At 39.2% G+C, this 27,724-nt stretch overlaps 3 protein-coding genes across 4 annotated transcripts; all 3 read right to left on the reverse strand.

Moving 5' to 3' along the window:
- Positions 1-141: 141 nt before the first annotated feature.
- On the reverse strand, positions 142-4,388 carry pycr1a (pyrroline-5-carboxylate reductase 1a). Of its 2 annotated transcripts, none has more exons than XM_088008375.1 (8): positions 4,298-4,388; positions 3,982-4,053; positions 3,807-3,877; positions 2,841-3,020; positions 2,528-2,749; positions 2,321-2,413; positions 1,364-1,527; positions 142-1,113 (listed from the first exon to the last, which is right to left on the reverse strand). In XM_088008375.1, exons 1-8 carry the CDS (start codon positions 4,374-4,376, stop codon positions 945-947), a joined length of 1,050 nt encoding a protein of 349 aa, XP_087864501.1. In that variant the 5' UTR covers positions 4,377-4,388; the 3' UTR covers positions 142-944. The 2 variants fall into 2 exon arrangements, with proteins under 2 accessions (XP_087864501.1, XP_014846390.1); XM_014990904.2 differs by having other exon boundaries at positions 4,261-4,382.
- Positions 4,389-4,878: 490 nt separating this feature from the next.
- Positions 4,879-7,462, reverse strand: myadml2 (myeloid associated differentiation marker like 2). Its single transcript, XM_014990903.2, has one exon. The coding sequence runs from the start codon at positions 6,714-6,716 to the stop codon at positions 5,805-5,807; it is 912 nt and encodes a 303-aa protein (XP_014846389.2). The 5' UTR covers positions 6,717-7,462; the 3' UTR covers positions 4,879-5,804.
- Positions 7,463-9,328: 1,866 nt separating this feature from the next.
- Positions 9,329-18,657, reverse strand: notum1a (notum, palmitoleoyl-protein carboxylesterase a). Its single transcript, XM_014990902.2, has 11 exons — positions 17,495-18,657; positions 14,502-14,554; positions 14,295-14,390; positions 13,941-14,001; positions 13,799-13,857; positions 13,606-13,708; positions 13,332-13,523; positions 13,136-13,233; positions 12,085-12,232; positions 11,945-11,992; positions 9,329-11,857 (listed from the first exon to the last, which is right to left on the reverse strand). Exons 1-11 carry the CDS (start codon positions 17,833-17,835, stop codon positions 11,554-11,556), a joined length of 1,503 nt encoding a protein of 500 aa, XP_014846388.2. The 5' UTR covers positions 17,836-18,657; the 3' UTR covers positions 9,329-11,553.
- Positions 18,658-27,724: the final 9,067 nt, after the last annotated feature.

Raw genomic sequence — 27,724 nt, forward strand, 5'->3', positions numbered from 1 at the left:
GTATTTTTCTTTTGTTTTTTCCACTATAAAATTAACACAAAATTGACCCTCTTTTAACGGCTTTTCTGTTGTTTATAAAGGCCATTTTGTAAGAGGTGGTTGAATTGAATATTACAAGGTATCAGAGTAAACTGCACATCACATTGTTGAAATTTTTATTTAAGCATTCTCCACCAACTTCACACCCATTACTTGGTGTTGAGCAATCCCAATATATTACATTTTGTCATTGTAAAGTGATGAAATGTGGAAAAAGTACTGGGGTTATCTATATTTTGGTAAGGCACTGCTAAAACAAGCAGACAAGATAATCTTACTTGAGTATAACAATATATTAAAAATCATAAAACATTGTGATAATATAAATATAAAGACTTATGTTTTTTTTATTATTCGCAAGTAAATATAAGGACCTAATCAAATGTAAGAAATAAAGCGCCCTTACTCCCACTTTTTAAAACAGCCTATAATGATAGTCTTTAGGTATCTGATTATAAAATCCCAAAGTCCCATCCAATTTGTTACAACTAAACCTTGTATCAAATTTTTACACAAAAAAATCCTAACACTTTTTTTTTTTTTTTTTTTAGAAAAATAGCAAAAATAAACCTTCTGCCCTCACTTTAACTATATAAATAGTTAAACATGACAATTTCTGTACGGCAAAGAAGTCAGTAGCATCAAACCCAAAGGGATTGCCAAGTTTCCACACAGTGTCAAATTAAAGGGTTTTTTCAATTCCGAAAAAAACAAAATTCCCACAAAAATAATCATTCACATAGTTTTCCTTTTAATATGGTCAAAATCTATATAAATCTGATTTAGTCTCCCTGAAGTGACCACTGCTCTACAGTGTTAAATGTTTTGGTTTCATGTTCACAAACAGTGGTCAACAGTGGTTCCTAGACAGTGCATATACTGAACGAGGCATTTCAAAAAAAGACTCAGTTTTTCTTGATCCTCGGGTTGGTGTTGTTAAAAATACTGAGTCCACGAGTTCTGACACCGACAGCATCTGCAGTGACGCCTGGCTGCTGAAGAACTTTATCCAGAGTTGTTTTCTTTATCGCAGCTGGGGAGATCTTCTCTTGGTCAGCCAAAAACTGAAGCTCCCTTACAAAAGATACATGTAGAGCATAAGAAACATAGGATATATAGCTTTCACTGCAGTAAGAAATCAGGTACTTTAAATCCGGAAAACCAACAACATTAAGAAATCTTTAAAATATGTCTGCATAACAGCTCCATCTGCTGTCTGAAGTTCATATTTAGTTTAGAATCAATTTACATTAAAAATGGTTAAAAATTGCATTTTTGCTAAGTGCCAATATTTTTTTTTCCCCACTTCATCTGATCAACTTACCTCGTTCTTACACAAGAGGCTTCAACCGCATTTATGAGGAGGCTTCGGAAGCCACCACTCTCCATGACGTGAAGGGCGTGGATGGTGGCGCCCCCTGGTGAGCAAACGTTGTCTTTAAGCTGCCCAGGGTGTTGCTCTGAGTCCAACAACATTCGAGCGGCTCCCTTTAGAGTAGCATAAAGAAGGAAATGATATACAGACTAATGTTTTTTTTCTGTATCATTATTCAGCACTTGATCATCCAGATTCTGTCTGCTGTCAGCCAAGACGGGCTTAATTAATCTCCACTGCAACAAAAAGGTGCCTAAATAAATGCCATGACATGTCTATTGCCTGGAGTTTCCAAACAGAAGGTTAGAATTTATAATGCTTAAAAATGTCAGCTTTTTATAACAAAGACGCAAGACCAAAATAAATATATATATTATAAATTTAAATCCCAAGAATGCAATTAAATTAAGTCCACTGAATGGACACCACCAATTTCAGATTTGTATTTGTGAAACAAATTTAAAAGCATGCTTTTCAACCATTTAAAAATTATGCAAAACTGTGTCTTGTCCTATCCCATAAAATCCCAATTTTTGTGGTAACAGAATGACAAAATGTTAAAAACTTATGAACATCATTGCAAGGAATTGCATGATCAAATGTAGCATAGCTATACAAGAAGATTTTAAAGAATTATTATATCCTGAATGCCTTGTTAACAGAAGGAAAATAGTCAAGGTACTAAGATCACCCTATGGAGCAATGATGCAAAGCTCAGAGTGACTGCATAAAATCCAAGAACTAAATATCAGAAATGTTAAAGATTATGAGACTTGAAAAAAAACAAAAACAACAAAAAAGTGTGTCCTGTTATTTAACAAAACAAAAATAAAATTACTAGCGTTTAGGTATGCTTTTTGGACAAAACTGTGCCATCGACTTTACTGTCAAATATGAGGGTCCTACCAGCAGGGCTTGTGCACCGAGGCGTACAGCCAACCTCCTGGGCAGGCCCATTTTTACCCCACCATCAGCAAGGGCATCCACAGCTAGGAATGCCTACAAGACAACAATCACACAATTACAGAGATAGAAAAGGGGCAACTATCCAGAGAGAATCATATAAGCGGTAAGGCAGCATTTTCTAAATGCTGTAAAGCAAAGTAAGCTCACATAGGCGGGTCCACTGCCGCTCAGGCCTGTGACGGCATCGATCAGGTCCTCCTCCACCTCAGTGCAGTAGCCAACGCTAGCCATCAGCTGCTCCAAAAGTTTCCCATCCTCCACCTCTGCATGTGTACCTGTTGCGTAGACGGTGGCCCCTTCACGCACCACCACTGGAGTGTTGGTCATGCAGCGCATCACCTTTGGAGAAGTACGATACTGCTGCAGTTTCTGTGAAGCGGTAACAACAAAATCTTCAAGGACCTGATCTCTTAATCATATAACACGTGAAGAAGAAATAAATGCAACGGCTAAGACTCGCCTTCTCTATGGAGCTTATGGTCACACCCGCAGCACAGGACACAATAAGGTGGCGGTCTTCGATATCTGGCCCAATCTCATCAAGAACAAAGGGGATGATGTGGGGCTTCACAGCCAGGAAGAGGACATCACTTCTGCTGACTGTCTCCTTGTTGCTGGTGGTAAAGTTCACACCCATTTTCTATAAATACAGAAGTTTTATAGAATTTAGTTCAATGTGAATAAAGAACTACAAAGTTCTGACAAAAACTTTACATGCACTCATCAGTGGCACGAATATCCCATTAATCCAGAGCTTTTATTAATGAATTTGAACCTTTATTTTTTTCCAAGAATGGATTGATGAGTTCTATAAATATTCGAAACAAGACATGGATGAGATTAAGCCATATTTTGTATGATCCACAAAGGTTAAAAAAAATAAATTATATATATACATATATACTGCTCAAAAAAATAAAGGGAACATTTCACTTTAATTTTGTGTGTGGCTCCAAATCCAGGCCTCCATTGGTTAATAAATTTGATTTCCATTGATGATTTTTGTGTGATTTTGTTGTCAGCACATTCAACTTTGTACAGAACAAAGTATTCAATGAGAATATTTCACTCATTCAGATCTAGGATGTGTTATTTGAGTGTTCCCTTTATTTTTTTTGAGCAGTGTATATATATATAGTCTTAAATATTGCAAAACATTGCACATAAGGGGTGGAATCTCCTGAACAAATCTGGCTGTTATAACTGGACCCAAACACGCATAACTGATTTTAGAATGAACATTTAGCTTCTAGGACAACCAAATCAAGTGAAAATAGTGCCAACAGTGTCCAAAACCACTTTCTGTCACATCGTATTATCAAATCCAGCCAGAACTTTTCCAGAGGACTGTTCAAATCCAAAATTAACAGGCTGTGACATTCATGGACATGACAAATGTATGTACCCGACAAATGTATGTACCCACCCGCAGCTGCTGCACTGTGGGGAGTTCAGTGTCTGGAGAGCTCGCTGTGATTCTGTGGGTGGCAATCACGCCTTGGAGGGGGAAAATGTCCAGAAACAACTTCAGTGTATGATTGCAATCTTCAAAAATACAAGTCAAAACCTATTAAAACGCAAATGTAAAAGTCTAAATTTACCTGCGACCGAGAAGCCTCTCACCAAAGCCTGCGCCAGCTGGCCAGCTCCTATAAATCCGACACTCATTATGCCTGAAAATAGAATAAATTTAATATTATATCATACAGTATGTTTGATATTTGTTTCGCCTCTTTTTCATCACTTCCACGAGTACGTCTCTTCCTGTGTACGTAGTAAACAAACCCTTACTTCCTTGTTATCCGAAAGCAACACGTCACATAATGTATAAGATCATATTTTTGACAAATCGCATCTTTAAAGCAAAAAAATTGACTTACAAATGAGGAAGATTCTTCGAATTAGCAATGTAGCAACAAAATATTATGATTCCAAAGTCAGCCTGTTTCAGTTTCCTCTCCACGTCCAAGTCGCTGCCTGTAAAAACACCAGGCATTGGAAGATGTAATCAGCCAATGAGTGTCTAGCTTTGGGTATACGTAACTCGTGTAACCAATCAACAACCTTAATGGGCGGGACGTGGAAAGATGAAGAGCCAGTTGTGTCGGTCTGTACCACACATCAGATCCCTTGACCCAGATATTGAAGAACCATACTGAAATTGACAAAATTAGTCGAGAGAACGGCATTTGCCGCGATTTCTCATGCGTTGACAACACCAAACATGCCAAAATCCGCTTGTTCTGCTCTCAATGTGTGCTTCACACTGAAAAATCATTGGTTTTTCGCCACCTTCTTCCCTTCTTTCCCCATGTTAATAATATTTGTAGTGGAGAGAGCCCATTGTTTGTCAAACCAAACATCCAATATCCAAAGATCAACAAGCTTCTGACTGTGGTCATATCTTGTACTCAGACAAAAGAAGTGCAATATCCAAAATTTGGAAGTTGTGTTTTACAGTTTGTTTATCACGTTTGGGTAACAATAGCAAAGATCCATCTTATTGTTTATTGCTTCTTCTGTTCAAATAAGAAACAAACACAAAATAGACAAAAAATGCCAAAAAGACAATTAAACTCCTTTTGTAAGCAGGTGCACCCTGATTGTGAAATTATCTGCCATTGTTTTTACATTTTGTCAGTTCCACTGATTATCATTAGCACAGCGAAAAACCTATTTGTACAGACAAGCTTTTAATTTAATTTGATGTTATTTTTGATATGCTTTTCCTACATGTTTTGTGAAGCACTTTGTGAGTTTCATATGTGAAAGGTGCTAAGCAAAGACAATTTTACACACTTCTACTTTCATACTTGCAAGATATAAATATAATCTTTAACAAGTTAAAAGTCAGCCTGAACAATTTTTAAACTTCTTCAGATAAAGAAAGAGATGTAAAACTAAACATGGTCTGTGTTTTGGGCATTTTATTGAACACTGGAATATATATTAAAAAAACATATTGGAATAAAGAATGCCACATTCATTCAGTGCTAAAACTGTAATGTAGATAGAAAGCAATTAAATACTCAGTTAGGTTAGGTCAGTTAGGTTTTAAAATGTATCAGATACATTTACATTTCATTACCAAATTGCACTCCACCAATTATATAATGCAATAAGAAGAGAACAGAAAGGGAAAATTCTTGAATACTAAAACCAATATCCAGTCTTGGTGCACACAGTAGACCTTACATATTATTATATTAGACAATTCTCTAAGGTATATCTTGTTGAAGTCTTTAAAACAATAAATAAGCTTCTAATTCTAGAAATGTGCATTTATGGCACCAAATAGTGGCAAACGGAGAAAGCAACATGCTTAATACTGTATAGTACTTTTAAGGTTTCTAGTATATAACACTGTTGAGCTATGGATCAAATATTCTTCACAGAAACTGGAGTAAAAGTTTGTTTTTGTTTTTCAGACGGCAGAGCTGGAGACAAATCGAATCCTCTGAGAGTAAACAAGGTCAATAAAATATAACACGAGGTTGACACAGGTGAAGACTGCCACAACCAGCTTACTGTCCCAGGAGCATTCTCCCCGGGGGCAGTCCTCAGGACGAGCAGTGCTGCCGTACTTTCTATCAAAGCTGAAGATGGGCCAGATCAGTGCAGTACTGAGGTAGAGGATCACAGCAAAGAACGTGTAGATGACCACAAAGCGGTCAAACGGGAACCTCAGCGCGGCGGTTCTTCCGGACACTGTCACTATGATGACAATCACCGTGACAGAGAAACAGAGGCTGTACACCACCACGCAGTACTGGGTGGCAATGTACTGGTTGTATTCGCTGTCGTTAGCAAGAGCCCCAAAGATGATACAGGCCACAAATCCCTGGACTACCTTGAGCAGACCAGACACAGTGGCCATGTAGCCCACCACAGCTCCTGGTTTTGCTCTGGTCAAGAATACTTCCACTCCATATGGGAAGCAGCAGACGCTGGAACAGACGGTGACGGAAATGCGGTAGATTTGTACTTCGTAGTCCTCGTCAGAGTACTCTGTTTGGATAAAGTATACTGGGTAGACCACAGAGGCAGTGATGTACATCAGTGTTGCCAGCATGGCGAAGGCGACAGTGAAGTTGTCCCAAGAAATTGGCATGCAGCTGTGGAGCCGTGTGATGTCCAGGGTGAAAACGACCAGTGTGACGGTGAAGCTGAAGCACCAAACAAACATACAAAAGATCCCATAGTTTGCACTGTAACCTGCGCTGTGGGACACCAGGGCGATTATGGTACATCCAAGCACCAGCTGGCATATTCGGGCAGCACCCAACGGTGACAGCACAGCGTCCTTGTTGAGGTAGTGTCCCCCATGTGGATCCATAGCGCTGCTAGGCCTACGAAGTTCCGATGTCTTCCTTTGAGATATTCTTGTTCTCAGTGTTGGTGTTCTTACGGCCTACTCCCCTCTTCACATGGACCTCACCCTTTCCTGGTTTGCTCGTAAAGATGACCACTAATTACAAATGTCTGAACGTGCTTTGTAATTAGAAAAGTTTGCTTGAGCTCAGGTTACATTTACAGACAGATATGTAGAGGTTTCTCTGGGAGACTTCGGCAATCAGATTTAAAAAAAAAAGATTTTGGAAAGTTTCTTCTTTGCCACACAAAACGTTAAATTGCGTCCATCTTCAGTGCTCAAAACTCACTCAGTAAGGCAATAAACAAACCATTTTTTTCCTTTTTCCATTATTGGTACAGTAGAAGTCCATTAAGTATATTCTTTTCTTGCTTACGGTCTTCCTTTGTTGTTGTCCAATGTAAAAAGAAGTTACTGTTCTCACTGAATTCCTTTAAGAGTTGTATCCAGACTTAGGTCTTCAGCAATAGCTATTTGTGATGAGAGGTGGACAAGTTGTTGTTGCGCCTGTCAGGTCCAGTAGGCCTTTAATTGTCCATCAGATTCAATCTTGTTCTTCAGGTTGCTCTTCCAGTCTCCTTCAGCCTCTTTTGGATTTGGTTTTTTACTTTTCTCTACCTGATCAGGCACATCCTGTTCCTCCCTGTCTGAGTGTCACTGTGCACTTGGTGGACTGTTAGGGGTGACTGTTTAAATGAAAAGTTTGTGAAGAGCCCAGGCTCACCAGGCCTTTGCCAGCTCTATAAATAGGGGGTCTATATTCCACAGAGGGGCGGGAGGCTACATGTGGCTGGCACCCTGGGAGTCGTATTTCTGGAGAGGCTGACTCAGAGCTCCCTTCAGCATAAGAGACTGGCATTTACATGGAGTGTAATGACAGGGAGGGAGGTTAAAAACTTCCATTAAAGACATAAATTACACATGAGTTGAGAGAGATGATTATACACGAGGGAGAGCAAATTTAGCCTAAACACGTGAGAGGGAGGCGGCATTTCCAGAACAAAGCTTCAACATGTAGGATCAGTGTTCTTTAATTTTTTGATTTATGAACCAAAGAATGGATTTTACTGGGACAACTGCCCAATAATCTTTTCATAGCTGTTGATGATTATCAGTGCATTTTGATCCAATACAACTCTGCTTTATAGACAATATTAAATGAGAATTGCTTAGAAAGATCAGAATTTGGGGCATTTTGCAACGCCTACAAATTTCATAAGTGGAAAAAAAATACACTGGGATTAAAAGAACCTGTTGTGGCTCTTTTAAGCCTGGTGAAAACAAGTCCTTTGTCTTATGCTATTTGCTTTGTACAGGGTCAGGGATGTCAGGTGTTGAGAAACGATTGCTTCCTGGAGGCGTGGACCGTGTTTAGGTTTTAGATTTTATTGAATTGCTAATTTTTGTTCATGATGTATAATGCACCAGGTCCACACTAAGAAGCTTATTGCAAATTGCTTGTGCTGTAAACGACCATCCTCCACTCCAAATACAGTTATATTATTAATTCAATATTTGAAAGTGTGGCCAACATGGACTGAATGGCTACATTCACTTTCTCTGCTGCCATTCCTAAAACAGCACAGAAATTCAGCGTCATCGTTTGCAACTTTTCCTTCTGTTCACTGATTGGCCCGGTGGAAAATCTGCTGGACACAATCTATGTCAAAGGGAGAAAGCCCAGACTGTGCTGTAAGCGAGAATTTTGTTTTCCAAACGGTGTTGCACAAGAAGGCATTAGCCAGGCTAGGCTCTTTTGGGGGTTGCTCAAAACTGAGAAAATGCCCCAGTTCCTGTTTAAACTTTACCTTTAATAACATAAAGTTACCTAATTTTTAAAGTGCAATTAGTAATACTTTTATAACAAATTTATATCAGTAATGATTTCTTGGTTAATGTCAAGTTGTCATAACAAAGACATTTTGAATAATGTCAACTTTGTATTAAAAGTGTCATAATTTACCAAATGACGCTTTATGACAACAGTCATAAATATTCATGAAGGTTTATTCATGTTTATGACAGGTGTTATGTCATGTTCATGACAGTACCATGTCAGTCTTATTCACCCCCCTTCAAATAAAGTGTTACCAGAAAAATATGTTTCAAGCTTTTTGCCTCTCTGTCCATTCATCCAGGTGAATCATCCCAAAGAAATAGATCAAGACAAAATGAGAATTTTGACATGAAAAACAGGCAGCAAATTAAGGCAAACAAAATGTTAAAAGAAAGCTGCACATCTAGTGCCATTTATGATACTAGGTTTTTTTTTTAGTTTGAATTGAATTATAATTGCAATGATGCAGTTGTCATTAAGTGTTTTCATGACACCTTTGATTTTTTTTTATGCTTACATAGTCCTCATTGGTTATACACTTTTTTGACCTGTTTTTCTTACATCGAACACTAGTTGCTTAATTTCCAGCTACGGAAATGGCAGGGAATATCTTTGACGATCCCAATTTTTTTGTTTCTTCCTCCTTCTAAGAAGTCATAAAATCCAACTCTAGCCCCTCTACAACTTGTTACCAATGATCATTATAACGTGTAAATAATAACAAGACTGCTCAGCAATGTTCACCTTGTAGTATATGTAATGTCTTCCATTTTGGGTGTGATACAAAGACATGCAATCAGCACAAAGCAAAGAACAGCAATGTATTTACAATTTACAAAGAATCACTTCTCTGTAAAAAATAGCACTTATAAATATGATTTACATAACAAAATAAATATGTAAAAGTTACCAATGTAGCTTGAGTTACTTTTTTTTTTTGTTAAAAAATATGTTACAGAATAAAATTACAATTAGTAATACTTCCTTTTTTTTTTTCCGGTGTGATGAAAAATAGAGGTCCTTTACAAGCATATTTTATAAAGTCATCATTACATACAAACAATGTCATTATATTAAAACGTGATCTCTATGATGAAATAAAAGAATGGAGTTACAATGGTGAACACTTCCAAATAATCTATACAAATACTCATAAAATATACAATACACAACATTTGTCTCCCTTTAAATGTTCATCGTGCATTGAGTTTGATGACTGTTGAGCTGTAGGGAGTTGACCTGACATAAGTGTGTGTCCTGTGATGATGACACAGTCCGTAAGAAAGAGGTATGGATGTAATGGCACTATAATGTGTATGTATAGCTGTTTGTGACTTGTTTCCAGGTCCACCTTAACACCATTTCAGAGTATGATTAGAACTATTATATATTGATGTAGCTTCAGCCGCAAAAATTTGCATGTCCGATTTCAACTAGGTGTAGACCAGTTTCAGGTATCAAGGTTGAAAGCTTAAAAGTTGAAAGCTTAAAAGAGTAAAACGAATAAAGTAATTAAAAGAATAAAATAATTAAAAGAATAAAAGAGAGCAACTTGCTGTTATCTGGTGAAAGTCTCACTATCTCACTCATTTAATAAAACAGCTTCTTTTAAAATAAGTATATCAATATTTCATAAAGTTGTCGTTTCGAAATCACCAGCATTTTTCATTGTACGGTTGCTACAGTTTAAGGTCATTTAAATGACATGCCAGTGTCGGTGGCATGTGGTTGAAGATTTCTCTGACTGTATGGAGATTGGAGAAAACCAACTGCTTGCAAAAGTCACAGACTTTCATTTAAGGTGACATTGTTTTAAAACTATAGTTGGCAATTCAAGAGCAGCATGATTGAAGGCAGCTGACTACAAGTTAGCCACCTGAGCAGATACCTGAACTGATTAACCAGTCATTTATTTTCCAGGTTATCGTACTGAAAAACCTCTTATCCCGTGTCAGTGGTGTTCTATTGTTTATAAAAAATATATGTCAATGGGAAATGGCAAAGGATATTAATCCTTTGGAATCCATTTCTCTAGAGTTACTCTGTGTTTTTGCTTGGGTCAATGTATCAGTCAAAATAACTTCTATAAACAAATCTCACAGATATAGCTATCAAAACTCTAATAATGATTATGTTAGATAATTGTAGCAGCAATTGAATTAAATGTTGCTTCCTGTTTTAATTGAAATCGATTTGATCACGATATACCTTTTTGCTGAAACCTGATCATCTTGTAAAAGTCTCAAACAAGCTCCTGCGAAATTCCAACTTTGCCTGCTTATTTTCACAATCATCGCAATATTTAGTGCAGATGCTATCTGACAACCTATTTTCATTTGGGTACCTTTAACACTAAAATAAAGGCAACTTACTTTCTTTTTACTTTTAAGAGCTTTACTGACTGTGCTTTTCTGTATCGTTTTTACACTGTTTCTGCTAAACACATGACCCGATGTGTTTTCTATTAGAAACTATAGAAATACATCTCTAATACACAAGAGGTAATAGGACTTTTTTTTTTTCTGTTATGAACACTATCGACTACCTAAAATATAAAACAGCATTTTTTTTGTACCATTATTGCATTCACTAAATCTATTCAGTACAAAAGGATGACAGCACTAAAGACATGAAGTCAGTTAGCATCTTTAAAACTGGATTACATTCATGATATTGTTGTTTTTATTTTATTTTATTTTATTTTTTTTTGCTTTTTAAAAAATAAAATATAATTTATTGTAGCATTTATAATAGCAAAAGGTGGTGCCTGGTCATGGTGGAGCCTGGTGTGTCAGACATGACTTCAGGGTCAAATTGAAGCACCTGGGATGGAAGGAGGTCTGGAAGCAACAGAAGGGGAACTGCAGTGGGGAGGGTGAGCAGAGGTATCAGTTATGGGAGACAGGCCAGAAAGATCATCCAGTCCTGCTTGGTTCTAGCTTAAAACTGGATGGTGTATCCCTTTTAGCTGCCACTGCTCAGCATGCCCAGTAGTTTGCTCGGGTCCAATCCTTGCTGCTGGGCCATCTTCTGCACGTCGAACCCCATGTGCATGAGAAACTGCACGACGCTCATCTCTTGCCCCGTGAATTGGTCCCGGATGGTCGGGCAGGTGGGGTTGCAGTGCGGCCAGGGGCAGTTGTCAATCAGATGCACAGGACACGCTTTGGGCGGTGGCTTGTTGTTTCTGCTGTCATGGAGGCTGCGGTCCCAGCAGTGAAGGGCTCGGGGCAGAGAGGTCCCTTTGACTTGCACGTCGATCCAGTAGCTGAATCACAACACAAGAGGGCGCCGTTAGCTCACAGTAGAAAAAACAATACACGCAAAGTCCCCCAGAATGGTAAATGTCACTCACTTTCTGGTGATAACTTCATGTGATAAACATGCTGGAGCAAACATAGCCCTGAAGAAAAGAAGGCATGATAAATAATGAGTAAATAAATATGTTTATATATATTTTAATTCTCTTTCTAAATTGCAAGAATGCAGCCTTACGGGACATCTTTGAGTGTGTTCCTCAGCTCAATGCCCAGATTCTGGATGTAGCGCCACTGGCCTTCCTGCACAGGCTGACCTGTTAGCTGGATGTTGTCCACTGTCAACTGAGCCTCATCAAACAGCCACTGGACCACAAACACGGGACCTGCACAGAGATAAAAAAAAAAGAAGAAAAAAATAAAGAGAAAAAGGCAAATTAATTTAAAATGTTTTAAAACTTAATAATAAATGTGGATACAGGCATTTTAGTATAATAAAAATAATCCAAACAGAGCCAGCCCGTGTTTTGAACAGGTTTTCATTTTAGGACTGGCATCCAGAGGATCCCACAAGCCACTGACCTCCTTTTCTTTAATCTTATTAATGAATCCCCTTTTTGCTTTTAAATTTATTTAGCATTCTTTGTACTTTGCATTGGATTCAATGTAGTCTCACTGCACTCAGGCAAGAAGAGCTAAGTTTATTGTTACGTTCAACAGAAAGCATGGAAGAAAGTTTCTATAATTGATCATTTTGCCACTTTGCAAATATGTGCTTTTGCAGCGTAGGTAGAAATTGAACTGTCTAACACAAGACGTTTATACTGATCAGGCATCATTTTATACCCACCAGAGAGATGCTTTATAGCTGCTTTTTAACTGAGGAGTTAAAGTAACTTCACATATTCTGCATATTGTAGTAATATAGCTCCAATTAATATTACATACTTTTGGTCTGAGGTCATCATTGGATATATTTCATATAAGTGAAGTGTGAAGTGGGAAAAGCCATTGTGAAGATCACAGTTAAATGTGAGATTTTAGCATTTCCATAGCATACATACACACTGTTGAAAGTGCTAAAAAATGCTACTAGCTGATGCAATTATGATCAGAAATGCTCTGATAGCTTAGATACAAGATACAATCATCAATACAGCTTTGAATTATGACTCTGCTGTAAAAAAAAAAAAAAAAAAAACTGAACTGATGCTATCGGCATATCCTCTGCTTCTTCCAGTTGTATTGGTCTAACCAGGCCAGTAGGGGGCCCCACATGACAAACTCACTTTTAATTGATGGGAAGACTCTGTATCCAAAGAAACAATTCCACTCCTCTCCTTCATGGCTTTGCCTGCACCTATCAGGCACCACACTTCCCCAGTACCTTGCAGGAAATTCAACAAAACAACATAAGCAAACATGCTCTCAGTTGCCAAACAATCAAATGTGAGATGAATTTTTGATTTTATATTTTTCCCCTACTTGATTCCTCTCTTGATAGTCTCTGTGGGCGTGCAACCGATTGTGTCCACACAGTCCGTGCAGTGGTACTGCTTGTTGTCCAGGAACCAGCCCGAGTCGGACAGGCCTCGCACCTGTATCCCAGCGTAGCCCATCCCCTCCAGGAGCTCGGCTACGCGATCCACATTCAGCAGAACCCCCGTGCCGCCAGCACTGCGAACAGCAGCAATTCACATCTGTATCAGCAAGCGTACAGCAAAGCTACACTGATTTGTAAGAATTTCAAATTAAATACCTGCTTCCTGCTAACAGAAGGACCCTGGCATTGTCTAGACCTTTGCCCAGAAGATTTTTTACAACTTCCTGGATAATCAGGGAGCCCATGAAAGCATATCCATCTGAACAAAAACAGTAAGAAGAGGTTTAAAATAGCCATTCCTTAGGGATGAACACACTGTCCTAACTGAGAGGACTTCATAATCTCTTACTCTGCTCTGTCTTAGCCGTAACACCACTCCACACGTCACTGGAGCAGTAGGGAATGAACCTGCACAAATGATGCAAAGTTAAAACTGGCAGTAGGGAATTCAGCGACGCAGTCACTGAGCACAGAAACAGCAGTCAACTTACACCATGTTTGCGTTCCACCAGTGAGGGTTTTCCTCGGGCAGTGGAGACAGGATCCCCGTGCCTGCAGAGACAAATGTATCATTAGCCATCCTGGCTCCCCCCCAATCCCCAGACACATCCTCCTCTTACTCATCATCATTACCAAATGGATTATAGTCATTACACTGCAATGACAGAGAAAGGAATCTATGCTTTCTTAGCAGTGGGCGCCAGGTAACTATTCTGAAGCATCTCATGACTGGATGCAAGGTCTTAATAACACTCTAAATGGGTGCACGTCACATCCGATCTCATTTCATTGCAAATAAGTCAAGGCAGCTTCTACTTTGCACTCTGCGGTGCAAACAAACTGACCTCTTTTAGTTTGGGGCCACTTGGAAGAGCTCATAAACCGCCTCATGGTCTCGTATCGGCTGTCGCAGTTCTCCTTGTTAAAGCAGTACCAGCCGCCTGGAAAATAACACGTGAAATGGGTCGCGTCACAAATCAGTTCTCCCGTCAACTAACTCCTAATTTGATTTGGAGATGGATTTAGAAGTGAGAAGTTGGTCAGATACACACCTTCAAGGAATATCAACCAGCGTCTGCTACCCCGAGACTCTTTCAGGTAGTACCTGTGGGGGAATAAAAGTCAGTATGACTTGCATGTTTGCGTAAAAAAAAAAATAAAAAGATCAATGTAACAACTCACTTTTTATTTTATTTTATATAAGCATTTCTCTAAGAAAATGTGGTACAGATAGAAACCTCCAAGGTAACACTCTAACTACTCTTTCGCCTGCATAAAAAAACAGAACAAATATGACTTCATTGCTTTAAAATAAACAAAAAGTCCTTTATCTTCATTTGATTTTTATCTGTGAAAACTGACAGAAAACAGCCACAGTGGAGAACAATGAGCCTATGTGTGTTTTCTGCTCTGATGCGACGCTTGAATGGGAGATAAACATCACACCAACCCCTATCCCAGGTTGTACCATCATTTCTCAATGTGGAGCTCATCATTCTTCTGTCTTTCCCACAGTGTGGATATAAGTCGAGAAAAAAAATTAAGAGAAATTAAGAATTGTCAAGATTCAAGTGCACTTTGAGGCATAGAAAAAAAAAGAAGAATTGAAAGTAGTATTTTCTCCAAAAAGCAACTACAGAACAACTTAATTAATGGTGGGACATTCAAGGAGAGAGCATGGCTATGATTTTTGGATGCACTTGTTAAAAAAACATGCCATTATTTTATTGAAAATGGTCTAACCTGCTATGGTTAGATCAGAAGAAGAAGCTTCTCAACTGGATTTAATTTTTTTTTTTCTATTCTTTCAACTTCACCAATGACTCAACTCAAGAGACTGCCAAAAGACATTTCAATGAGTTTAAAGAGGACAGACTTGGCTTGCACCTTCCAGCTGCTTGTTCAGACCGCTGAATCACACGTTTTGGCTTCGGATGATGCTTAACGCAACTATTGCCAGCAAGAGTCGGCGATGCAGTTTCCAAACAACAAATATTTTATTGGAGCATTCTTGGGAAGTTTAACAAGCTTCGCTGTGAAGGTGTCGTGTTGACCCACTCGCGCTAAACAAGAGTGATTCTGGGAGGTGAATTACAACACCATTCCTGAACGATTAACTTTAAGCGTCTAATCTTTGGATGTGTATAGCTGTGATTAATAGCTCTCGGGAAAATGGTGTTTATGTGAATGAAAGGACATCTGCCAATACCAGGCTGGGTCTCCACAGCGCTCAGAATCTCACAGTGAAAGCAGCCGGCTCTCACCACATGCCACTTTGAGATCAGACTGGATTCTAAATCCACAGGTACATGAAATTTAGTCAATGTGATCCACGTCTAAACTCTTCAAGGATGGGTTTTCATGAACTAAAAACAACTGAAATGAATACCTATGAGAGCAGAAGACACATGTAGTTCATTGTATCTTTTTTTTTTATTTCCCTTCTTAACTTTTATTTCTTTTATTATCCTCCACACGTCCTCCTTGGTACTATTGCAGATGCTGATATTTTTGGTTGATTCGTGCCGTCTACCCACGGGACGCTTCCTACTGCCATATGCCTCAATACATACCCACCAGGGAGATTTTGGTTTGATTCGGGGTCAAAACATATCATAGTTACTGGAGCAAACAGAGATTAAAACTAAAACAGGTTTTTGGAAAGTGAAATTCACCTAAATTGAATTATTCATTAGATTTGAGCATTTATGTGATTATTCAACTTCAAATTCCCTTAAAACTTCAAATGAAAGCTTAAGTACAACATAGTTTATAATGATTAAAACAGGAAGTTAGGAAGGATGAAATATCAATCCACAGGGACAAATTGGGGAAAGGCTGAATGGAAGAAATCTCACTTGTATCACCTGTCTGATTTTTTCTTCTTTATTTATTTTTTAAAAAGCTGATTAAGGTACAGGATGAATATCTCAATACCCCCTTTATAAAAAGCCAATCTCACCTACAATGTGAGGTAGCTAGACCCACCATAATGTTTTTGTTTTTTTGTTTTTTTATGTTGCCAGGACAGGACACGCTTAAAAGTGATTTACGTAACAAAGAAAACTGCAAATAATAACTAGATGATATGTTTACAGTATAATTTATCTCAGATTTCCATTATGTGCTGATAGTCTAAAAACAGCCAAAAACACATATGCTACTTTTGTGATTAAATTGATGCACAAGCACATAGATTTATATATATATATAAACAATTTTTCAAAGCTTACATCTCTTTTTCCAATGAAATACATAATATGTTTAGCTGTCAGTTGCAGAATAATAAAGCAGAACACTTCTGAAACATCCCAACTCCACTGTTTGGGTCCCGTCCTCAAACATTCTCTGTCTGAAAGTAACGTGCTTTGCAATAGGCAGGGGTCTGCAAACTTACACCGAAGCTTTCTGCAGAGCAAATCCTGCATTCTAATTTGAAGCAAAGGAAATGAAGCATGGACCATGTGGCTCCCCGCAAATTTCATGCTCCGCTGACGCAAAGCAGCTGTCCAGATCCTACCTTATCCTGACTGAGCCTCCGCTTTTTGTACTTTTGCACTCTTTACACACGTTTGTCAATCATGTGTTTTCCAACCGACGCTGCTAACACTGCGACGTCGTTTGGGGTGGGGAATGACAAAACGGAACTTTTTTTTAAGTCCATACGTTTAGTGTAAACGTAGCCAAAGGAAGGACATCAAAAGTCAGGGTTGGTTAGCCGAAAAGCAAACCCTAAACACTTCAACCACATTTAGACATCTTAGACGTCTCAACAGAAAGCTTTTTACGGCTCACTTTCAGAAATAACTTCACATTTCTAAGTATATATGTACAAAGTAAGATTTTAATTTGGGAAACAAACTTGACCAAGTCGCGAAAGTTCACTTTTGGAAAAGCACTTTCTTTCTCAAGTCAGATGCGACTGACTGCAGGTGACCAGGAGCAGAGAAAGCCCCGCTTGAGTCAGAACAGCAGCAGCTCAGGTGACCCTGAAACTAAATTTGACCACATACGTGTCTGCGCGCTAACGTGATTTGCTACGTACCCGGCGGGACTCCCGTCGTTGCAGGTGACTGACGTGTTCACCAGAAAGTTCAGCTTCATGTCGTGGTCAAGCTTCTGTGCCGAGCACGGGTACAGGGACTGCGCGAGGTTCTTCACCTGCGTCATGAAGTTATCCATGTTCTCCTCCACTGCGGTGAAGTCCAGAGGGAAGCTCTCCGTGGTGTCGCCCCTGTCCGACCGGTGCGTGGGAGGGGGCGGCGAGCGGCGAGGCTGCGGGTTGCGGCCGCCCCGGAACCTCCGCGCGCACAGAGCACCGGGCTGCATCAGCACCAGCAGCAGCGGCACCAGGAGCAGGGATGGGACCATTCTGACGGCTTTCATCTCAAGATGTTTCAACAGATACAACACAGGCGGAGCGATGCGCGCAACTTTCCTGAGTAAATCAACGGCTATCACGCCCGGATTCGACGGAGCTTGTCAAGCTCCTAAGATGTCAAATTTAAAATGACTTAAAAGCAAAAAAAAAGTCCTAAGAGACCAACAAGTCATCCACTAAGCTTTCTGAACCTGATGCAAACCCTCTCAGACAGAAGTCAAACCTCTGTTTTACAAGACGGACTGGAGTGCCTCTGGATCAAGCGCACAAGCTTGAACAACAACACTTGTGCCATGCTCTTGTATTTTATTCAAACTTTCCCCCCATGTGCGTCCACCCAGCCAATCGCTGCTGCGGGGGCAGGACTTAGGGCACGATCAAGCGTGGCAGACTAGCCCCACTTTTTTTTTTTTTTTTTTTTATTTAAACAGGAAAAAATGTCGATGCGTTGGTTCTTTTGATCCACAATGTTTTATTTGATGTGGTAGCTTTTACTGGCCTTGAAATGCCCATTTCCCATCCTACCGCAAATTTATGAAGTGAGAATACAGTCAAAGAAAAACAACTGAGAAAAACCTACAATTTTTTTTGTGTGGCAAAAGAAATCATTTAAGAAAAAAATATTATTATTATATTATTATTATTATGATCGAATTTGCACTTGTTATTTGTCTACTGTATTTGTTTATGTTTGTATTTTACTGATTCCATTTCTGAGTTGCTCACATTTCTTAAAGGAAAAGACACTTCTATTTTTTCATCCAGACTGGGCCTCTGAAGATCAAAGCAGCCATCACTCTTTCTTCCCCTGTTTGCGTCCTTCCTCCCACTTCAGTCCTTCCCAAAACTTTCCTGTTGTACTGTATATTTTAAGTGGAGCAGAGCATCCTGATGGGAAGCCGGCCTTTTAACACAGGAATGCCTGGTTATGGTTGAGGTGAGCTTCCAGGGAACAGCTTCCGTCTTGTCAATGATGCTTTTGGGTCAAAGCGTATAACTTAACTGACACAATCATTTTCTACAAAATGAAAAGGCATCCCAAAAGGGCAGGCACACGGCAACCAAAGAATATGGATACAAGTTTTGCGAGAGTGATGTGGTTATGTTGCGAATGTTGAATTCTAGCATCAATGCAACAAAAAAAAGAGGCAAAAGTAAATCCAGTGAGGAGGGGGAAATCAGAAGTGTCATCTGAAGACAGTTGCTTGGAGACCTAACAAACCAGCACCCAGAAATTTAAAAGCACTTGCCTGCTTGTAGCAAACCTGTAATTTGAAAACTAAAGTTTTTGCAGCATTCGGCTAGATGTTGAACTTATTTTTCTTTATGTTCAATTAGCTCTACAAGGGTGAGCATCAACACTTCCATTTCTTCAGACAACTGCATCACCTGTGGAGGTGAACAGTGATGGTGCCAGTCCCTAGTCAGTCAGTATATTACTCATGGGAGTTCAACTGCACTGCTATTGACATACAGTAGTGCCTTCATATTTTAAGGCTCTTATTGTTCAATAAAAGTACATTTTAAAATTAGCTATCAGCAGATTTGGTGAAAAAAAGAAACTTTCAGTTCCTTCTTGTTGAAATTATTAATGATAAAATTACTTTCTCCTTACATTTAGAGAAGCCAGTAAGTTGTGTTCCTTGCAAGACTTAAAAAAATGGATTTAATCACGAATAATGTCTGATGTGAAGGAGCAAAAAGTTAGGTGCCTCATTCATTTCACCCAACTTCCTGATTGGTGGTGAAGGATTGGGATGGACAAACAAAAAAAAAAAAAAAAAGATTATTTCCAATAGGGTTCTTACGATAATGTCATCAGAAAAAGCGTGACTCTAATATGATTAACAATTAAAGAGGAACTTTCAATTGGACATTTCATTTCACTTTCTCAGCGGCCAGGACGAAAACCATACTAGCAAATTACGACCCAGATGTTGAGTACGTTTGTTTAGCAATGGAAACTTTTGCGGTGCTCAAATCTTGAATGTGGGATACACAGCAACCAAGACATTCTAAAGGATGCTGAGGGATCTATTTTGCAACTCATTTGGCCTGGAGTTTAACATTTATTCATGCTCAGTTTGGTTGTTTTATGTGTGATTTGGAGCCACATTTTAACACAGCATAAATCAAAATCTGCCATGCCGCCATGCCTACACACATAGCCACACCCTCCAGTGAAAAGTCATAGTTCTTAATCCTGAGCAACCTCAACAATAGCTATAGTTAGGATGCCTTCACCAGTAAAACATGTCACTTCCTGTTCTCAGTAGGAGGATCTTGCGCACCTGTTTTAAAGAGTGATGCCACATTGAAATTTTGATGTCACTCACATCTCGTTGACATCATACCACTTTTATTAAACATTTGTGTTTGATACATCTGATACATTAAAATACATAGAAGAGGCCTGTTAAAATATAACTTCTCTAAAGCGACACGTCGTTTTGTTCATTTTTTTAATGATAATGACTAACTTCCTGTTTTGTTTTAGGCAGTTTTCCAAGTGATTATTATTCATCATCCAGAGTTCTATTACTGTGCACATTTCCATAGCAGTGTGTGAATTTGCTGCGCTTTAGGGGTTGCTTCGGAGCAATTGAGGTAGCCTGGCTTTAGATTATCTCAAATAAACAGCTGCACTGTTTGCTGTTAAAATTTATGATTCCATTGTGAAAAACAAAACAAAAAGTTGATCAAAATGTTTGAAATTCCTCATATACCATCCATCAAAATTCCATTCAAAAAGACAACATGACCAAACAGCTTAAAATACCCAGACTTAGACCTTGTCTAAATGACGTGAAGCTGCTGTGAGCCAGGAAAAATGAATCTGATGCTTCAAACACATGCTTGGATAGATTAAAACATGTGCTAAGGTCCAAGAGTGGAGGTTCTGTCACAGACGGAGTGTATAGTCACTTTGACCCATACCTCCCTGTTTTATCACGCATCATCTTCAAAAATGAAACCCTTAAATCACTCGCAGATGGACTCTGGCCTCTGACACACGCAGTGCCCTGGCGAGGAGATGTTCTCCGACCAAAGAAGAGTGAATTGTTGATGATTGCATCTAATGTTCTATGTACTAGGCATGTTAACAGACTTAAAAAATTTAAAAAAAAAGGTTACAACTTCCCACCATTGTGTGAAAGGTGGGTTTCTCTGCATACCTTCGCTGAAATCGAAGCACTAAGCCCTTCTTTTGCCAATAATTCTCTTTCTGTCCTTTTTTTGTCCTCTTTGTGTAGCATACACTCAAATTTACCCATGCAAGCCTGACTGGATTAATCCAAGAATTAGGTCATCTGAAAATGACCCAGCTGTTCTGATGGCAGTCCTTCAGAAGTGCCCCTGTATAGCCCCCCCACCCCAACTCCAGGCCTCCTGTGAAAGTCAAAGCTTGTCTTTCATCTCCGATCAGTTGCATGTGCCCTCACAGATTCACAGGTTTTACTGCTTAAGTCTGAGCTGGCAGCAGTGATCATGTGACTGCTAGCTGTTTGGCGTTCAGACACTTCATAGCTCTATGAGTCCCCTTTCCGTCTTTGTGCCCTACCAAGTCTGCGTGCACATCCCCATCTCCTATCGCCCCCATTGCTGTTAGCTCTGATTTGTGCAGGCTTGCTGCTGAGGGTCTGTCCGTGATCGTCAAATCCTGCTAGTTGGAACTGTTAGGTCAGGTTACATCAAAGAGATCAGGAGGGATCAGCCTCTTGAAAGGGACAAGCTCTGGCTCACATCATCAGAAACAGGTGGAGGTCCTCATTGGAAGAACAAAGGAGGGATCGCCAGCTATAAAACGTTTATAATTCATTGAAGAGTTTCTTTAAATTTCCTTAAATCACCATTTATTTTCCCACACATTATGCAAAAAGCCCAAAAGTAGGAGTGTAAAACATATTAAAGCATTATGGTAAGTTGAAGACTGTGAGCCTGAAGTAAATCTCATAAAGGTCACAATCCCAAAGACCAGGATTTAGCAGTATAATACCACAAAGTGTTTTAGCTTGGAAGTCTGATCAGATTCAGAACATAAAGGGATCTGGAAATGTCTGGAAATCAGCTCAGGTGTGATGAATTATTTTAAAATTTACAGATATTTTGGGACACAGGAGAAAATTATTAGACAAATCAATAGTTTTCTTGGTAAATAATAGAGGAGTTGACATGAAAATCATGCAATATGTCAGCAACAATTCAAGTAACCCAGGTGTGCAAATAAATAAATAAGCAAAAATCAGTCAACAAGTTAAACTATGTTTAAAATTGATGCTAAAATAACACTGGAGATATTTGTAATATTGTTGCAACATATATACTGATAGCATTGGCTATAGACATATTTCTAAACCTCATAATGTCACCATGAGATCATTATCTGGGTCATATTTTGGAAGAAAAGAACATCAGTTCACCATAATCCAGTCATATCTTAGTGCTCCTTACAAAAGTTTTGTCAGAAGACTCAAGTCATAATCAGATGAGTCACAGACCACTTGAAGAGAGATTTAATTTTTTTTTACTATTATTTTTTTTTTATGTAAAAAAAGTGTGTATAAAGTCATCACACAGAATGTCTCTGCTGTAAAAAAACAACAATGAAGCTCATTTTAAAATTGCTTCTAATCATCTTGTCAAGCAAACCAAATGGGGAATATACTGAGGTCAGAAGAGCTCAAAATGTAACTTTTTTTATTTTATTGTACACACGCCATGGTAAGAGGAGAAATGATGCTGCACATTATCCCTGAAATGACATACAGATAGTTCATTGTAGAGGGGAGAACATCTCACTGTCAAGACAATTTTTTCTAACAATATGAAAATGGAACATGATGCAAGACAATGATCCCACATAACCGAGAAAAATCTGAATTTTTAAAGCAGCAACAATGAAACTGTCAACTGCTCAGCAACGATCCAATTAAAAAAAATCTTTTGAAAGCAAGAAAGAAATGTTTGTTTGTTTGAAGACAATTTCATAGGAAGAATGAATCAAAATCACACTTGAGCAATGTAGCTTACAGCAGACGTTCTGAAGCATTGTTTGCCAAAGCAAGTCTCTGTCAAGTATTAAATGCATTTCAGTACACGTTATTTATGTGCTTATTTGTGTTTATTTCTTTTTAGGCATGGATTGCTTGGGCTTATACCAACATTTTGTATGAATGTGATGTCAACGAACCCATTAGGAACATATTTACTTTGGAATATTTGTCATTAAAACCTTTTTTCCCTACTGCATATACTATTCATGCTTTTTTTTTTTTCATTTACCAGATTTTATATTTCCTGGCACTGTGGAGTTTCCTTTACAAACATACACTGTTATAAGGTCTCTGTGGAAGCCTTTCTAACCACAGCTTCTGTTCTGCGTCACCTTGAGGCAACCCTACGGAAGCAGGAGGTCCCCCTTAATTTTAATGCTAGAACCTTTGTTTGAAACCCCAAACAACAACATGTACTGATGCTTTTGGGTGTTAACGCACAGTGGAGCTCCTTTCATGTGCCCTAGCCACATGTTCCTGATATTTCCCAGAGAATCAGTAAACAACCTTGACTGAAGTCAAGAGGTGCCATCTAAGATGTGCATGTAAACTGGGGATGAGGGGGGGAGTAAGACAGAGTAAGAGAGGCAGGAGACATCTGTCGAGCAGGCTCTCATTTCGTAAGAGGAGAACGTCTATTGGTTGCAGATGATGACCTCTTTGATAAAAAAAACAAACTTAAGATAGCATTGGAGTTCTTATTGACACTAAATAGCAATCAAACCATTGATTTTGCAGCGGAGCTGTTTGTTGTTGGCGGTGAAAAGGCAGCACTTGCTGCCTGTTAACACTTTTGTCACATCATTTACCCCGAGAGAGATGGATGCGTGTGTCTGTCAGGGCGGGGTTTACATGCATGTCTTGCGCGTTTGCCCGCATGTGTGCAGGAATGTGTCGGTACGCTTTCAGGATGACTCGGGGTGGACCAGGGTGCGATGGAGATACTGGTGCATGAAAGTGCGCGCAACCATCCTCCAGGGGGTTTTGCATTCATGCTTGGTCCCTGAATCACCCTTTACTATGCCCTCTGCCAGGTAGTCAGGAGAAAAGCAGACGACAGAGACCAATTACCTTTTAAAATGTGCTATTATTATCCCCGGAGAGGCGGCAGCCCTCCTGCCACTATGTCTAATCTCATTGCGAGTGAGACAGAGGGAGAATCCGGCTCTACCGTCTCCAAAATGTTTATTTATGCCACACATTTGCCATAGGACATGGAAAAGCCCTTATTACAGGTCATCACAGCAGAGTCACAACACATTACTCATTTTTTTGTCCTTTAACCTGCCATTCCCAATGGGGAAGCTCTTTTGAAGTCCACACCCTGACATAAAACATGGCCATTATTCTATTATGAGAGCTGTATTTGAAGCTGTTTTTGAGCTGCAGATAAAAAAAACAACATTATTTTTATGATGTTGTTTTGTTTTGGTGTTGGTGACTTGCAACATAAACGTATAACAGTCCAAAACACTGGATTGAAACTGCTGATACAAGGATTAAGGTATAACTTATAAAATGATTTAGAAATGACTTCAGTGTATTTGGCATGTAGCACCTTCCTGTTGTTGTACCACTGTAAAGTCTCCAGCTTGTGGTAAGGTTCTCATTTTGACACTCTGAACACCATTTGCTTTCATCACCTCACCAGGATGTCGAGACCATTGGTACTACAGAAGACAATGATCACTGCCAGCATCTGGGCCTGGCTTTGTACCGGCTTTGATGTCACATTTTAGTGTACAGAGGGGTGTGGGTGATGCCAAAGAGCACCCATAGTCGCCAGTTTCTGACAAGCCATCTTTCATCAGAATGACATAGCCTTGCCACTTGATTACTTTCCACGGGCTCTTCCCAGCCTGGGAATTTTTTCGCCAGAAACATGAAATCATCACCTCAGCTTTTACAGCCCTCTCTCTCTCTCTCTCTCTCTAAAAAAAAAAAAGAGGCACATCGAAGACATTAGTTATGTGGTATCCAAGTAGTTCCTTTTGGAGAAACCCGAGGAAACTTCAGTTCGGGCTGGACTTTTGTTACCACTTTGGTTGCCGATACTCTTGTATCACTGCTTAAGATTACCTTAACAGTGTTAGTATCTGTCACCTACAGGTCTGCCTGCTTTCATTTTCACCATCTTGAGATTGTCTTCAAAAACATTTGAAGAATAAAGGCAACATGGTTTTACATTTGCAATGCTTTGACCCACCGATACTGATCATCCCCAATTCTGATTTCTTTCCAGTCATCATGTCTGAGTAGTCAAGCAGAGACTTTGTCAAGAAAACAAAGAAAGATGATTTTGACATGCTAAACTGTTTTGTGTACCTTAAATTAGCAACTAGCAAGAAAAAATTAGCATGACTGGCTTTATTTGCCTTAAATATTGATCTCTAAATATATTCCCCCAGTCATGGTTTGTAAACGATGACAAAAATAACACTGGTGACACTGGGGTTGCCTTTAGTATGGGTAAGAGAAAGTTGGTACCATAACAGTATGCAACAGCTTGTACCATAACAACAGATTCCCTGTCTAACTTTGTGTCAGACTGTGTGTGTAAGAATTTTACTGAGGGACAAACAACCAAAAGCGCAAACAAATGTTTATTGAAGCTGTTTCATATGCAGAGCAGCTTGTTCTGGATACCGAGGCGCCAACTTCCTGTTAATTTTCAAACTTTTTACATGCCGTCTTCAAAATAAAAAATGAAATGCATAATTATTCTGCATCTTTAAATGTGTTTGTATGTAATATTATGGAAGTTGCTGATTGGGGGAAAAAAAAAAAAAAAGACTACATTTTTGAGTCTTCCATCAGGTGGTAACCGGTCGGCGTCTGTCACGCTTTAAGTTCACCAGCGGCGGGAACAAGTCAATTTGAACCATATTCGACATAGCCTTTGATGGTTTGTGTGAAAGCGCATCCTCTTACAAAAGCAGGTAAGTATTGTGGGATCTAAGTAGAAAAACAAACAGACATATTGAAACCACTTCCAACAAATCCACGTGTTCCTTTTAAAATCGTGTGTCATCGCCACAGATATTCTGTCTTTGGTTTGAGGTCATCTGTAGGTATATTTATTCAAAGGAATTTAACGTATCTGTTTGGGAATGCACAACGCCCACTTTCTTTTCTCCTGTGTCCAGAGGAAGGTGGTCATTTGTGGTTGGAGAAAAAAGCATTACTCAAGCTGAACTCACAGAGGGAAGCAGAAGCAATGAGCGGGACACATCATCTTGTTTTTGTCATGACTAATAGGGTGACTGCTACCAGCATCCTCTGGTATGTCTATGAAGTTATGATCATCGCATTCCTGGAATCTTCTGTGAACTTTCTAAAACACAATGGCTAAACAGAACTTTATAAATGCTTTTCATGACGCTCCAGTTAATCTTCTTGGTGATTCTTTCTACTAAAAGTACGAAAACGATCGATTGAAGAACTAAGCAGTTATTATGGTGAAACAATGTTAATGTTGGGGATGAAAAAAAACAAAAAAAAAAACTGGAAAACATCAGGAGAACAACTGGAATTCCCACAAAGAGAACACTGTCACATCTGGTGTGCAGGTGTAGCAGGGTGCGTCTTGTATCAGAAATATATTCTTGCAATACTATTTTTAGGGAGCCCCTCGGAGTGAGACTGAAGGGGTTACCCACTATCAGGGACGCTGAGCGGAAAGCTTATCCCCTTAAAGAGATTGTTGAGCAGCCGGGTTACTGCTGGGAAAGGACAACTGTAACGCGTCTGAAGCGTAACCTGTTCTCCAGCTTTACCTTTGAAACAAGATGAAGATCAGCTGTGGCTCTGAAGTCATTGCACCTTCAAAGGTAATTAACACATGGGTTTTGTTTGGGCCCCGATGAACCCCAGATTATGTAGGTACAGATGGTCCGTGGGGTCGACGACAGACTCCGAGAGCAAGGTGTGCTCCGATGTGCTTTCATGTCAGCAGGAAGTGCTTGACCCCCGGCCCCTCTTGACCTCAAATCGAGACTGTCAACACCACTTTCTTGAGAGCCCTGTAAAGTTTAACATGTGGACAAAGACAGAAGGCTTGAGGAGCAAGTGGACCCAGCTGGCATCTCTGCTTTGCAATCCTCTTCGACATTTATGCAAATGCAGAGTTATGTAAGATCAAAGGCTTGTTTTATCAGTCGTGTGACTGAAAGTACAACATCAGTCTCTAAGCATGAAAACAGAGATAAGAAAAATGTTTTCTATTTTATCCAGAATGAGTTTTTTTGTGTGTGTGTGTGCGTGTGCCCTTTTTGTTTTGAGCATGTGCCTCATATTTTTACTCTCTGAAGTTTTTTTTTTTTTTTATCCTGCTGTATCAAAGAGACAGGTCCTGTTTTCACCTTGATAGATCACAAACTTACACTTGGAGGCGGCTCAGACAAGTCACTTTTCGCTTCATCTCCTCTGATCTCTTGTTCAGTGCAAAAACCCACAGAGATGTTGATCATCAAGTTCAGAAAGGTTTTTTGAGTCATCCATTACCAACTTCATATGTGATCAATTCTCTTTCACCGACTCCATTTGATGGAAAAGCTTTGATTTGGAGTTATCCGTTTATTCCCTTTCTTTTTAAGGTTAGCCTACGGAAATTATTCTCTTTCAGACAAAATGTTAAGTTAACTTTAACTTAAAGTAGCTGACATACTGAAAATATGTAAAATATGTAGTAACAGTGTATCATAATAATAAAAGTTAAGGAACTAAAAGGAAGTGTTAATGTTTGGAAAGGTATAAAAAGGTTATAGTTTTCACAGGAAGTTTTTCAGGAACCGAGGAAGATTGTTTCTCTTTCCTGTGTTTACAGCTTAGTAACCAAGGC

This window comes from Poecilia mexicana, unplaced genomic scaffold (assembly GCF_051168715.1).
Source record: "Poecilia mexicana isolate PSO_F unplaced genomic scaffold, ASM5116871v1 scaffold_8, whole genome shotgun sequence".
Lineage (NCBI taxonomy): Eukaryota > Metazoa > Chordata > Actinopteri > Cyprinodontiformes > Poeciliidae > Poecilia > Poecilia mexicana.